Raw genomic sequence first — 15837 nt, 5'->3', positions numbered from 1 at the left:
TCATCTCCACCAATACTGTACCATCCCTTTGAACCGTTTTGCGGCAAAACTCTTTATTTGGTAACCAGCTTAGAAGCACTATACACTGATGACGGTAGGATTAAATCAAAGGTTGTCAGCTCCTGCGACCTTTCTAATGACATACGAATATCTCTATTGTGTCTATATGTTTTGCACAAACTAGCTGAATAGATTAAGAATGAAATGAAATACTAAACTCTAAAATGATATAATAAATACGTGTATGCATACACCATGATTTCTCCAATTCAGTAATATAAAGGAATATTGCATCATATTTGAATATTTTGAGATTAGGATTTAGTTCTATCGCAGATGACCAGGTACTGACAGATAAGAGTGGGCAAGCTATTAGCAATGTTAGCTAAGATGTCTTTATGACAAGCGTCATCAGAATGAATTGGTTTGATAGGCCTTGTTCATGCGCCATAATCTCCACAAATGCAAGTGATACAGAATAAAGAGGAGAATACCTCTGCCATGTCTGCGGATTTTTTTGTTTTGTTTTGTTTTGTTTTCAAAGAGAGAGCAAATTCACTCAGATGCACCAACTGCATGAACTAGGGCCCAGCGCAGATGCACGAGTGAAATTTCTAGCAATCTGCTGGCCTACGCAGAATTGAATTAAGCGAGATGTTCATTTGTCAGAGATGCCAGGGTATGGTCCCACAGAGATGCAATCGACGAAACGTGTAGTCCTAGAAACCATGGCAGCGATTATGAAACTGTGGAGAAGTTTTGCTGTACCTGGGGGTCACTGATGGCTGCCTGCCAAAATTGATGGCGTAATTGAGACATTGTCAGTGAAAATGGCCAGCGCAAAACCCATGACAAAGGGGGGGGGGGGGGGAGGGGTCAAAGCTAGCTGAGATGAAGATAGTAATTTGCAAATTGGATGAGTAGGGCATCACTAAACAGTGTAGGATAAGAAGAAGAAAACAGAGTTTATAGTCTGTAGGTCTCGTGCTGGAGTAGCTTGTTTTGAAAACATGCAAGCTGAGATGGAAGAAGAAGAAATTACTTTAGAAAGTGTTACATCTCAAGCTAGTTGGCAGAAAACCTATATAGTGGGAAACCATGAAGAGCATAAAAGGAAACAGTTCAAGGGAAAATCTAGAACATAGATCAAGGTTGCAGGAAAGTTTTGAGACTGGCCATCGAAAAAAAAAAACTTCCAATCTCAAAGTGTGGGAAAATGAATGCTAATGACGAAACACAAGGATTAATCAACATTTTCTAAATAAATTATCTCTTTGAAAGTACACAAGACTAAGTTGTCTTCAAGAATTCATCTTGCATGGCCGGGATGATTCCTTTCCGGAAGGTGATATCAAACAACTCTTCCACGTCACCGATGTTTGGGTATTCATGGAGCGCCCATTTCAAGTACGTCTCAAATTCGTTCCAGTCTACCATGCCGTCGTTGTCCATATCGATGGCGGAAAGGGCCTTCTTGGTGTCGGAACAGCGATAGCAGGAGAAGTAGGGCGCCATGAAGCCGTTGTAGAAAGAGTCGAACTGCAGCATCTCGTCTCCTTTTCCTTCTTCTGTCAGATCCCACTCATCCCAAATCTCGCGGACTTTAGCCAGCAGGTTCTTGGCATGTGGGCTGTTTACTTGAAACTGATCTATGGCATCTCTCATTCTCTCGTCCATCTTTCCTCCAGCTCGATCGAACAGCAAAGCCAGACCCACCATACTCATGTACTCTTCCTTCCTACCATATAGATATCAAAAAGTTGAAGAAAGAGACTTGTCAGTTTTACCAACAGCAATCAGTAAGTCAGATTGAATTAAATGGCAAAGTTCCTGACAACAGATATAGTGTATGGGCCTATTTAGCAAATCAATTCTCTGCATAACTATGATGAACTTTGCAGTGGGTTTTCTCACCTGCCAGTCCGCAGATCTTCAAGAATCAGCTCTTTCATCTTGTAGGCCAATTCCAAGGTGAACTGTGGATTCTCTCCAAAGAGGTCAACTAATCTCTGAAGGATCATCTCCTTGCTGGACAGGGTGGTGATTCTCACAGGTGCCTTCTCACCAAAGAACTTGGCCAAGTCGAACTCTTCAGGCTGAAGGTCGTAGACGAAATCGACTGCGCGCGCGCCGAAAATCGGCTGCTTGATGTGTGGGTCTGTCCCTGTTGTGATTTTGGTGACGTTGATGGCGGCCTGACGAAGGTAGGGGCAGTTGTAGTTCTTGAGGACCTTCTTGTTGCCGAGGCGAATAAGATTCATCAAAGTGACGCAGGATGAAGCATTACCCATAGAAGCGCCTTCCGCGCAAACGCTGGCCCAGATGCCGTTTGCACCATCCATCAGAGCCTTTAATGTGGATTTGATTTGACTGAAATTAATCGGAATTGTCTCTCTTTGCTCGACTTGAATATAGCAAACTGTCTGGTATCATGATTAGGAATGCACATTTATACACTAATTACCACTTTTTCATCTCAATTCAATCTTCGCAACCTTCAGAGTCAACGATTTGGATGGAAAGCATCTTAACAGTGACCGAAATGATATGAATTCATAGTGATTTATTGCCTTGAATTAAGTCTAGAATGCAGATTTATTCGACTAGAGGAGATACTAAATAGGCGTTTTCACATCAGCCCGATGTTTCGAAATAGCGCGCTATTTTCTGACTTGGGAAATTTTCCCGATAGCGAAATAGCGCGCTATTTGATAATGTGAACACAAATTAGCGCGCTAATTGTATCGCTCTGATCGAGAAAATTTCTCGAGTCCAACTCGGGAAATTTCTGAAATAGCGGGATAGTATAGCGCGCTATTTGATAATGTGAAAACGACTCGAGAAATTAGCGCGATGCATCCCATTATGCCTAGCGTGTGTGACCCGATCGATCGAGGCAAACTGCACACAAATCATGAGGAATTTTTGAGAGGGCACACACATTACTAATGCTGTTTGCACATACTCGGCTGTCGAATTAGCTCGACAAAAATTCGGGCTGATGCGAATAAGAAATGAAATAGCGCGCTAACTCGCAATCGCGAAAAATGTCTCGAGCTTGGATTTATATCGGGCTGATGTGAAAACGCCTATTGAGTCCACCTTATTGCCAATATGTCGATAGCTCAGGACAATATTCAAAGATGCGCTCCAGAAAGAAGCCAAAAAATTGTTTTGGAATTTTTATAATACAGTCGTAAGAACTGAAATTTTGAAAAATAAATTTTATGTATTGTGTTTAGAGTGATTTACCTTTGATAATATGGTAAGACTTGAATTGCTTCCGCTTATGCTGGCTGATTTATTTTTTTTTTCCCTTTCACAACATGGCATACAAGGATACAAGGATACTTCTATGTAGGACATTGCGCTATAATTCAGAAACATATAATACATTAAGGTGGATTGAATAAAAACGATTTAAGGAACCATTACCTGCATGCAAAATCGTTATCGTTAACGAATACTTACGAATCTCTCAGTAGACTATTTGATTTGGATGACGGGTCTATGGAGCCTGATTGTAGCCCATTTTAAAGAAGATTTGCACTCCCATCCATCAAGTCTAACATACAAGTGTATTTATTTTACTTCCATCTCCAGCGTTTTGTTTGCTTGAATATTCGACTCACCTGTAGCGCAGTTGCATCGCAGTAGCCAAACTTTTCATGGACATGAACCAGTAGATGTCCCTTCCACTTGTTGTCGTCCATGATTTTGCGGATGTACCGCGCCCACATACCGCACTCCTCGGGCAGGGATTTGCCTCTGGGCTCCTCAAACAAAATGCCGAAAGGACGTCGATTTGGCGGCAGTTTGGCAAGGAAGGATACCACCTCAAAGAGTCGGAAAGAGTGTTTAGCCATGGCGTCGGGTATATCTCTGAAGTTAAACATCACCTTGGCCTTAGAACTGAGGTTCTCATAGCACCAGTTGTTCCATTTGCTGAGCAATGCGCACATGTCGCGTATGGAGAACTTGTTGAAGTCATATACAGAGTCGCCCAGGTCCACCTCAAATATCACGCTGTACAGACCGGCTTGCTGGAGTTTTCGGATACCTATGGGAACGCTTGTAGTGTCCGGTATCTTGTCTTTTGTGCCTGTTCAATGAAAAAAAAAAACACGACACAGCAAAACAAAAGCATGATTCACCACTAACTTGACAAGTATAGCTCCTGATTCTTGATATCTTTGTAGGTTACATCGACTTGTTTCTGGCGTTTGTTGATGACAATTAATATCATTCCCCCTGCCTTCTGAAAGAAGCAAGCTAAGTTCTCTTGTCATCATGCGTACAGGTTAAATATTATGTTGATTTTTTTCCCGTTACATTTTCTTTATGGGGACTACATCGTTCTGCACAGACATCAGAGGCCGCAGCCGTCTTTTCATCCAGTGATGGCAGCACTAAAACTTCAAAAATTCAGAACTTTTGGACGGATCGTCTGATTTTCCTCAAACTTCCTCTGATGTGTTCAACTGATATTACTGCATTTTCTCAATCCTTACGTATAATGATGAGGGTGAACTCACGGTCCTTTAAGTACAAATTGGGGAATTGATATGGGGATCCCCCTGCTCGTGATATACAGCGTTACCCTTGAGAAATCTCGTGTTTCTTGATAACATCGAGTTAACTTCATTAACTTCAAGTGCGATTACACAGTACTTTACTCCGAGCTTATCTTCGAAGTTAGCTTAACTTGAAGTTAAGGATCTTCGTCTGAACCAACTATTATTTGGAGGCTGGACACCACATTCTTCAAGTTAAAATTCAGGCCGACTATATTTTCATTTTTTGTTTTTGTTTTTGTTTTTTGTCTATACATTGAAAACAAACTATAGCAAACAAACAAAAACCTGTGGAAATTCATAAGTCTTTCTTTGATGATCTTTGAACGGAGTTTAAGCATGGTTTGTAGGTGATTTCAGCAAATACTGGGCATCGATTCAACGATTCGACCATCAGGTTGCATCTTCAATTTCAATTTCACTTTTATTTTCATATTTCTCTTTGACAATTGAAATACATGAAATATAAGAATATTAAATAATACATAATATCCAGCTAGGGTTAAGCATAATTACAAAACGAAATAAATGATATCCAGCGAGGACACATACAAAGAATATTGCAAACATTATAGTGGTCAATCTATGAAAGTTGGAATCTGAGAATGAATGCTAAAGAAATTTGAAGGAACATACTTAAAAGCAAGCTTGTCGAACCCAGTTAAAATCGAGCTACAGATTGAAATGAGGAGCATGGGTGCAACCGAGACATAGAGAAAAAACCCACAAATATACAGGGATACAGCGAATTCTTCTCGAATGCATGTTTGGGGGTCGGATGAGCCACATGCTGCAAGTGGATGAGCCGTTGTCATTCTGGCAATAATAACAATATGAGTCAATGTATAATGACAGTGGTATAGTTCAGACAATATTAGAAAATTATACATTTCGTGCCTTCAGAAGAGACTGGGAAGTATTGAGAAATATCTTGGAACGGACAACTTGTTTACTCTTCCTGGTAACGAACGTGATGGAACGGGACTAATTATGATCTGCGCGTGTGTTTCATTGTGCTGGTTCAAACCGGTTCAGACATTGCAGTACATGTATAATTACTAAGTGAGAAAAACAACACGTAATGGCCCGAATTCACGAAGGTCGTACAAAATGAAACCATGGACAAAAACTATGGAGCGCTAAGTGTCGCATGGAATATTTCGTTACGAAATTGGTAATTTCGTCGACAAAATGACCGTTTCGTCCTCTAAATTATCTTTTCGTTTCGTGGACGAAATGTTCATTAGTTATAATGTTGTCATTTCGTTAAAAAAATAATCATTTCATCGACATGTATCAAGAGAACGAGAGGGAGAGAGAGAGAGAGAGAGAGAGGGGATAGGGGATAGGGGAGAGGGAGAGAGAGAGTGAATGAGTACAGTATGTTTAACGTAGCAAAATCATAGAAAAGAAATAAAAAACGAGGTAGAGCCTGGACAAAAACCAGCGGTAAGTAGTATAGTCGCGATGCATAACATCACGTGATGCAGTATAAATACGAGATATTGGCCTAGAGATAGAAGCACTCTGAGAGCGCAGAGCTCCGCCAAGCCGCTGCATTACTTTGTTCTTCCATTATAGAGATCAGTGATTTCCGACCATACGTGTACATGCTGAAAATCACCCGATTTCCCAATGTAGAATGCCTTTTGTTACTTCATCAACCCTCAACATACAGTACCAGGCCTGTGATAGGCCGTGGGACGACCCCGATTTTCGTTCAGTTTCGTTGCAACGCGAGGTGCGTTAAAATATTTTGGCTTCAAAAGATGGGTCGCGTCGTTGAATAGAACCGTTCGATTTGAACGCCCTGTAGGCCTAATATTCGGAACCATCGCACTCATAAACATTATAGGGGAATTTACACCTACACCAATTACAGACTCGAGTTTTGTTCGGGTTACAAAACTCGAGTTTTTTGCACGTGCGGACACAACCCCCCCCCCCCCCCCCCCCCCAAAAAAAAAAAAAAAAAAAAATCAGCGCGATCAGCGCGATGCTTCTTAACTAAAGAAATTTTGCTCTTATTTCTGATAACGGGTGAGAAATTGCTGATGCTGAACAGCAAATATGGTATGCAATTTTTACTAAACGCATCCCGAAATTGACTAAGAAATAACTGCTTGATCTTTTATTTTATTTAATTATTTTTCCATGATAGTCACAAATGACATGGAAATGAAACAACAATACATATAATTACAAAACATGCAAGGAATATAATGTATACAGTGGCGGATCCAGGGGAGCGCAATGGGCGCACACTCCCTTTATTTTTGGTTAAAACAAAAGAAATAAAAACAAAAAATGGAGGATCGAGGGGTGCGTGTGCCCCCTTTAATTTTGTAAAGGCACCCCCTCTTTGCCTAATTCCTGGATCCGCCTCTGATATAGTATGTGACCATGCATCATAAAACTAATAAAAAGTCCAACGACCTGATTTTCCTTTAGAATTCAACATTGAGTGAAACGGGTCAACCAACTCAGCTCTATAGGCCTATATACAAGCTTTTTTTTTTTATACGGAAATAACAATTATTCCTCTTCAATATATCTCTAAATTTGGAATCATTATAACAAAGGGAAGTTGTCCAGTGTACAGTTTTTCGCCAAAACTCTATTTTTGGGTCTGACGAAGCTTTCCCGGCACTATCCTAGAATTTACGGATTGGGAGCGAGAGAAACCCTTTAAACACTCTCAAATATGATTCTATTGATCTTTGAAAGAATGATGCTATTACAGTGAAAGTTAGTATCAGTCCTGAATAGATCGCACTCACTGAGTGTGCAAACTTTCGTTATCGTATGATACCCTTCAAACATTCTCCAATTTCTACTGATTTTTTTTTTCCAAAGGATGATGCTATAAAAACGAAAGTTAGCATCAATTATGAATAGGCCGTACTCAATGAATATGCAAACCTTCATTTTCGTATGATATAGAGGTTGCTATGTATATAAATACGGGATGGATCCAGAAAATTCTGTTCGGGGGGTGGTGGTAGCGCAAAGCAGTTAATAATTCACGTGCCACTTCCGGGTATCATCAGCAGACAAGCAAAAATATGGATCCCATGCGATTTCTTCATGCACACTTTTATATAAAAAAAAAAAAAATTAAGGAATGGCGCGCCCCTTTTGATTCTATTTCTTTTATTTAAAAAAAAGACAGCGAACAAAACTGGGAAATGTACATAACTTCTATAATTATGTCCTGTTCTTATTTCAATATTATTCACTAACATGCAAAGCAACTATATAGATATACATTGTATTACATGAAAGAAAGAAATAGGTCACAATGCCTGGTTGTTGAAAAATGAATACCTTCAGTTATCTCGGAGAATGCCCACAGACCTTCGGGATCCTCCCCTTTCTCCTTCAGCTGCTTGATGAAAACATCGTCCACGCGGGTCATGTGGGAGAAGGAGGCCACGACGGTGTGTTTAAAGCCGCACTTTTTCGCCTCTTCATAGATCTCCCACTTGTTCTCCAGGGTGTGGCCCCGTAGTTGCCCCACAGTGCTCTCCCGGATCGAGTTGTCCAGCACGAAAAGGTCCAAGTCGCGAAGAACTTGATATTTGTCAATTGCTTTGGCAACGTCCCTCTCGTACACAGTGTCCAGAGCCTCGACTTTTGACGACGTTTTACCCATCTATATAGTGACAAAAACGAACAGTAAATGAAGTTATGGTTGAAAATGATTAGTTTTTTTTTTTTTTTTCAATGCCAACGTTAGTAAGATAGGACATTTGATGAGCGCTTTTGCCCTAATTCTGATCAGCAGATATAAAGCCCATGCAGCATATCTGGGCCAGGTGTACCAGAAAAACAAAATCGCACGTCATTTTTTTTTCTCAAATTGCAATTACGAGTTCAAGATGAGGACAAACTGTCGACGTTTAAACATCATGCCTCCCGTAAGAAAACAAAACAAAAATAAAATAAAAGCTGAAAAATATATTTGCAAATCTACATTCTAGCATCGATCCATTTAGACAAAGCGTGGAATCTGAATGAAAAGACAGTACTATGGCTAAAACTTAATGTTTAAGGAGCCGTACATAGGCTCTATGAAATTATAAGCTGCCATATCCTCGAATGGTACGTAATTTCAGAATGATATAGTAGGTGAAACCCACAGAAACAAATCCGAAATATTTATGATGCCCTTTTAATTGTGTCCGTCCCAGTAATGGTTATGAATCATTATCAAAGAGCTTTGACCATAATATGTATATTTCAAGTTGGAATCATCTTTCTTTTAAATTGGCGTGAAGTTTCCTATCACTATGAAAACTGCATGTATACGCAGAGCGGATATCTACAATAGCCTCCCCTAAATACAATATAAATCGAACATGTTTACTACTGTACTTTCGAATGAAATAACTCTGTAAACTTCATTACGCTCTGATAATATGCGGCAAGTTAAATTCACATAGAATGACCGTGATGTGTTTGACAGCATACCTCGTTTCACTGTTGTAAAACAATTCCAAGTGTGTGACTGTGACGTATAGGCCTATCACCTGAAGTCAAAAGGCTTCTATACGGAGAGCGTGGCTGGCGAAGAACTTCGAACACTGAGTAAAAACTCAACTGACATGAAAAATGGTCTTGCCTTCGTGGTCCCACCACTGATTATTGAGATTGCCCTAATCCGCGCACGCTTTTAAAAATCAAAGTTGAAGGTCTGCACACGGGGCTCGCTTTGAGATTACAAGAGTATTTTGGATTAATCCTTTGTAAGGCAATATAACATTGTGATAACAATGGGACCAGTATATATGGACACACATCCGTCAATAAACTGCTATTATGTTCCGACCGCAACATTAGGCATCGATATTGAAATTGAAATAAGGAAATTATCATAGGGGATGTAACTCAGTTAACGGGGTTTTCCCCAGCCTCATGCGTACCCTTAGACATAATGACTCTTGATATATCATGACTTCATTCTTCTCAACGTAAAAAAGAAAATGTACTTTATAAACAAAATAACTGATTACTAAATACATACATGCAACCTTTACCATAATGATATAACATTGATTTGTATCTCTGTTGATAATTTACCTGTGTCCATATTACATGTTATTATGTTCATCGCATTGTTTTACTGATTTCGTAACATTATCTGTATATACGAGCATTTCATTGTATTCCTAATTATTTGTTTGTTAGAAATGAAATACATCCACTTGAACTTAAAGGGGATGGCTAGTAACTGATCAGTGGGAATCAGTGGGAATGCTGGGGATGATTGTTCCAATTCTTGTGGGATTCATTTAAAGGACAAGTTCACCTTCATAAACATAAGGATTGAGAAAATGTAGCAATATTAGTATAACACGTCATTGCAAGTTTGAGGAAAATCGGACAATCCGTTCAAAAGTTATGATTTTTTGAAGTTTTTGTGCAGTAACCGCTGGATGAGAAGACTACTGCAGTGTACGATATCACATGCGTACAACAATATAAAGAAAATATAAAGAGAATTTCACAAAATTTCATCTTTTGAAAAAAAGGACACATTCCCTTGACTCGTTACCGACATATTATGTTATGGGTAATATTATTCCCCCTGCCTTTAGAAAGAGGCAAGTCAAATGCTCTTTTGTTATGTGAAAAAATTGAAAATATGTTAAATTTTCTTACATTTTCTTTATACTGTTGTACGCATATCACATCACAAGCTGTAGTAGTCTCCTCGTCCTGCAGTTCCAACACAAAAATTAAAAAAATTCATAACTTTTGCATCGATTGTCCAATTTTCCTCAAACTTTCACTGACGTGTTCTACTAATATTGCTGCATTCTCTCAATCCTTATGTTTGTGAAGGTGAACTTGTCCTTTAAGAGTACAGTATATATCTATTGTTGTGTGAAAATTATTTGCTTCAGAACGGTCTAATCAAGTAATGGGCAGATTAATGCCCCGTCACTTATGTACAGGCATGCTAGCCTGGAACCATTAAACTGCACATTACTTGACTATGAGACCATTCTGAAACAAATGATTTTCACACAACAATAGATAATAAAGTACTCTTAAATGAATCCCACAAGAATGGGAACAATCATCACCCAGCATTCCCACTGATCAGGTTCTAGCCATCCCCTTTAAACCACATTAAAGGGATCGTACAGTTTTGGTTGAGACCTAATTTCAGGTTTCTAACATTTGAACATAAAGTCGCACACACTGATTTTGCGTGAGGACTGAAAAAAAGTGAAATGGGTCAACCTAGCCGAACATGACTTTTTCATATTTTCTGAAAGAGCGGGTCTTCTTTTACATTATGCTAAAATTTGGTATCATAAAACGGGCAGGAAAGTGTGTTTTTTTAGCAGTTTATCTCCAACATTTTTGGTAGAATAGTGTGATTAGGTGTGTCTTTAGAATCCCTTTTTCATTTCTGAAAAACCTTGTCCATACTCTTCACTTTCAACTCTAATAACTTTTGAAAGGATAGTGCTACTGCTTTGAAAGTTGGCATCAATCATGGACAGAATGTGTTAATGAGGCATTCTTAATTTCAGTTTAATCTAATAATCCCTTCATTGTTGTTATTAACTCTGGTGGTTTACTTCCTGTTTTCGTCCCATTCATCGCACAGCCAGCACGGTTTGGTAAAGATTAAGCGCTTGAATAGACACTGTACTTCAGAGCTTCTTTTCTCAGTTATGGTGAGATAATCAGAAACCTCTTATGAAATATGAAAGAGCATGTAATTCTATGAGGAATTCAACGTTTATTTGATGAAAATTGGTTTTGAAATGGCTGAGATATCAAAAAAAGAGCAATTCCACTAAAGTGTGGGTCCCACACTTTGTCACGATTGCTTTGTTTTACTTTGTTTTTGGATGTTTCAGCCATTCCAAACCCGATTTTCATCAAATAAACTTTGAATTCCTCTTAAAATGGTATGCTCTGTACTATATAATAAGTGTTTTCTTGGTATCTTGCAAAAAGTTAAAAGCCCAATTCTCATCTCCACCAATACTGTACTATCCCTTTAACTTCAGTAGGTAATACGAAGAAAATGAATCCGCATTTTTATAGTTAAAGCATTAAATGAATGATCAGAAAAGAAATACAAGGATTGTGCGATATTGATATAATGCTTTTAAACATTATAGAATGGATGTATGTTATTTGTTGTATTTCCTTTTATTTTACTTTGAATTGCATAGAAAACAAAAACATGACACGGGAATTAAATTTGGTTTCGTTTGAATTTGAATAGAATTTGAATTGAATTTGATTTGAATTGAATGCGTTCCATAAACACAGCTGGATGATAAAAGGAGACACAATGCTATACAGGTGGGACGTTTCGGTTCAGTTTAGTTTAATGACATTGTTTTCCAGCAAACATTGATATACTTAACCCTATCGCATACTGTTTACCATTGGGAACAGTGATTAAAATAATTTTAGAATTGTCCCATTTGCTGCATATGTATACATCATTTGTTTCACGAAACATCATACCATATAAAAATTTTGAAAGGCTGCAAACATATGGAGATATCACTGGTTTTCTCGACAGACCATAACTGTCACGACTGTAGACGCTTTAGAAACGATTTTGCTAAAACTACTGTTCATATTTGTCATATTTAACAACACCTGATATTTTTAAGTTGTTTCTATTCCTACCTCGCAGTTGTAGAACTATTTTGATGGCAATAAGGCCGAGGATGTTTTTTTTTTTTTTTTTCATCTGCAAAATTAATGATAAATAGTGGCTTTAAATACAACTAACAATGCGATCAATTTTGAGCATGTCAGGGGCACACCTGTAGAAGTAAATATCTTATTTGTCGTATTTGTGGCTAGTGTGCCTTTAACATAAATGAATATGAATGATATGCGATAACGTAATAAAAGAAGATACAAAACATAGTGTCTAGCGATAAGGACACAGAGAGAGAAACAGAGAAAAGACAGACGAAGACAAAAGCGAAGACAGCGAAATGCAAACTGGACATTGACATTGACGGGGACGTAAAAATGGGCAAATTTCCGTTTTTCTTCGGTAGCTGCATGATAATTATGCCCAACGAACATGTAACGCGTTATAGCTCTAAAAGTTAGAAGGATATACAATGTTATTCAGTTAGACGATTATATTGGGCATGAATGGATAAAGTTCCTTTTTCTCTCCTGACTTCATGATATTCTTTAACTCCCAGAACAGAGGCCATTATTTTATTAAAAGACGCAAGGTTTCGTGATTAATTCCTGACTTGTGACTATGTATACCTGACAGATTTCGTACACACAACTACAGGCACTCGTTCTATATACATTTCAGCGGAGATAATTTGCACGTATAGCTTCCGTTCGACATTTTGATTTTATTCTATACACTATGTTCGCAGAAAGGCTGTGTTAACGGCTATACAGTGTAGTTACTCGTTGATTTATATGGTCATGTGTCATAGATCGCTGCTTCATCGTATAGCTGCTTATCATCTGCATAACTCACATCCTTGAAAGACCAAACTCTTCAAGATGATAATCAGTGAAATTCCTTTTATGATTTCTCACCCAGACCAAACCTTCCGATGCATTGACAGCATCATCGTTATATCTTATTTCGATGTAATATTTCAAAGAATCGATCGCGGTAACTTTTCCAGTATTCAAAATTCAATTCTTTCGTTAAGTTTTATCATCATTCATTGTCCATCCTTTTATGATTTAATGAATTTATCGCTTTATCCTTTCACATGTGGTTTGTTTGGTTGCTTATGATAGCAATACCAGTAATCTTAATTTTGCCGTGCTTCATTCTTTCACTTTACGCTTCCACCTATTCTCCTCTCTCTCTCTTATACATTCTAGCATTATGAATATCGTCCATGTAACTGCAAGAACACAGGTAAGTCTTCACACAAACTTAAAACTTAAAACAAACTTTGCCCCATTTGTGTTTGTGTGTGACATTCTTCAGTTCAGTTTCAGTTCCAATTTAATTTCTTCTGCATTTTTTTGTTTGTTAAGGAAATCATATGTGGAAACGAAAACACGAGTCTCTGACCACAGAATAAAAAAAAACAAACAAACCACACAATATTACATTCATAGTATAATAATCACGGCAATCTTTAGCGTTTGGAAATAACAATTATCAAATAACGAATATCAAAGGAATCGACGATACACTTTTTCCAGGTAAAGAGGAAGAAACGTGAAACATTTGTCAAAAGAAAGTGTGAGCAAGGCTTAGTGGTGAGGAGGCATTGTGGTATTTTGGGTTTACCAGCAAGTCGTCAAATTGTAAGTCAATAATAGCAGCTCCGTTTGTTTGGAGATAGCTGTTGTCTGATGCAGTAGATTATGATAACATACGACCGTATATAGTTAGCGTATGAAAAGCAGGACTATCCCTTGCGAAACCATAATGCATTATTTTAATAGTCTTTGAACATACTCTTGACTGGTTTCCACATAATTTATGTCGATGAAGTAGTCATGAAATTTTCTCTTTCCATTGTGTGTATACAAAGAATAGTGTTTAACGCGCGAGATCAATGAATCAGTTGTATTTTGCTTTCATACTTCCGCATATTGATTACTGTTGTGCTGTATGATGGGAATCGAAACGGATTGCAACGTTGCCAAATAAGTATGCTCGTTAAAGGGTGTGTACAGTTCTGGTCGAGGTGAAGATTTAGCTTTCAACGTTTTGTGAGATATTCAGAAACCACTCTATGAGATGTCAAAGAGCATGCGGTTCTAAGGGGTATCAAAAGTTTATTCGATGAAAATCGGTTTTGAAATGGCTGTGATATCCAAAAACAAGGTGAAACAAAGAGACACTGATAACGATGGGGCATGTCGCCTTTTATTATTAACACTTTTTTTTTGATATCTCAGCCATTTGAAAACCAATTTTCATCAAATAAACGTTGAATCCTTCTTAAAATTACATGCTCTTTCATATTTCATAAGAGGCTTTTCATTATCTCACTTAGGAATGTTCAAAACATGAATCCCTACCTCAACCAGTACTGTACAGTCCCTTTAAGTATTAAATGGGGGTTATTAGGCCAAGTAAAAAAAGAAAGTAGTTTCTCGTCCGGGTTTTTTGAGCAAGGCAATGAGGGAGGTCCTTACTATTTGATATCTTACTATTTTTTCGAGGATTGTCAAAATGAAAGTAGTAGGCCTCCATGCCAACACAAGCATTTAGTCATGCTCTCATAAGTGGCAGTCAAAGAATCAATACCATTACTGTCTTCTGGTGTACAAAATTTATAATTTAGCCCCACATAGTCAAACTCATGACCATTTTAATGCACTGCTATTACCCCGCGATATGCCCTTTCTTGCATTGCATATACCCAAACCTAGAACTGAATATAAGAAATGCTCCTTCTCATATATTATGCTGCAAGCATATTAATGATGCGTTACCCATTTTTATTCAAACAGCCTCTTCGCTGCAAGCATTTAAGAATTGTGTTGACCACAACATTAATCTCTCATTTTGATAAGAACCCTTTGCACTAGCTATAGGCAGTTAGATATCATGGTATCATTTGTTTCTATTTTCTCCGGTTGTTTTATGTTTGTTCTCATGTATATTATGCTAATACAAACCGATTGTTCGTTAACTGTGCCATATACGTGTATTTGCGTTCGTTTTTGTTCTCGTTTTATATTGTTTGCACATGATGTATTGTAATGTATATCAACGCATGCAGGGCTCCCTTGTAAAGCAGGCCCTTGTACGTCGCTCTGAATGAGACTACCCTGCTTTTAAAGAAGACTTAAATAAATAAATAGATAAATAGATAAAAAACAAACAAATAAATGAATAAATAAACAGATAAATAAATAAATGAAAAAAAGATGAATAAATGAATAAATTGATTAATTAAGTAATTAAGTAATTAATTAATGACTAAACAAACTTAGTAACTTGGATGATTAATTTCATGTAACTCTCATTAAATTTTACAATCATAGATAAGTTTTACTTGTCTACTCCAAAAGTTGGCAACATTTTTTTTTTTGTCCTTCAAAGAGGTATAGTACAATGTACAATGTATTATGTTACTTCCATACTAGGTCCATTCATGGCAACGGGGAGAATGAGCACCGAACTCTTCTCACCGTGTATCTGTACGATGTATTAGAATACTTAACAGCTTCACCCGAGAGTAATAACTGAGGTTTGATTCTGCTTTTTCATAATGTATTTGTGTATACCCCCTTTAATAGCAACATGTTTTGTAAC

General features: G+C 37.8%; 1 protein-coding gene across 1 annotated transcript; it reads right to left on the bottom strand.

The window, feature by feature from the left end:
- Positions 1-1290: 1290 nt before the first annotated feature.
- Positions 1291-9287, bottom strand: LOC139723757 (uncharacterized). The gene is made up of 5 exons (XM_071634968.1): positions 9048-9287; positions 7902-8229; positions 3633-4102; positions 1915-2348; positions 1291-1738 (listed from the first exon to the last, which is right to left on the bottom strand). Exons 2-5 carry the CDS (start codon positions 8227-8229, stop codon positions 1291-1293), a joined length of 1680 nt encoding a protein of 559 aa, XP_071491069.1. The 5' UTR covers positions 9048-9287.
- Positions 9288-15837: the final 6550 nt, after the last annotated feature.

Source organism: Diadema antillarum, unplaced genomic scaffold (genome assembly GCF_040938485.1).
Source record: "Diadema antillarum isolate AM-2024a unplaced genomic scaffold, OU_Dant_1.0 scf00000199, whole genome shotgun sequence".
NCBI lineage: Eukaryota > Metazoa > Echinodermata > Echinoidea > Diadematoida > Diadematidae > Diadema > Diadema antillarum.
This window is presented reverse-complemented; position numbering and strand designations above follow the sequence as displayed.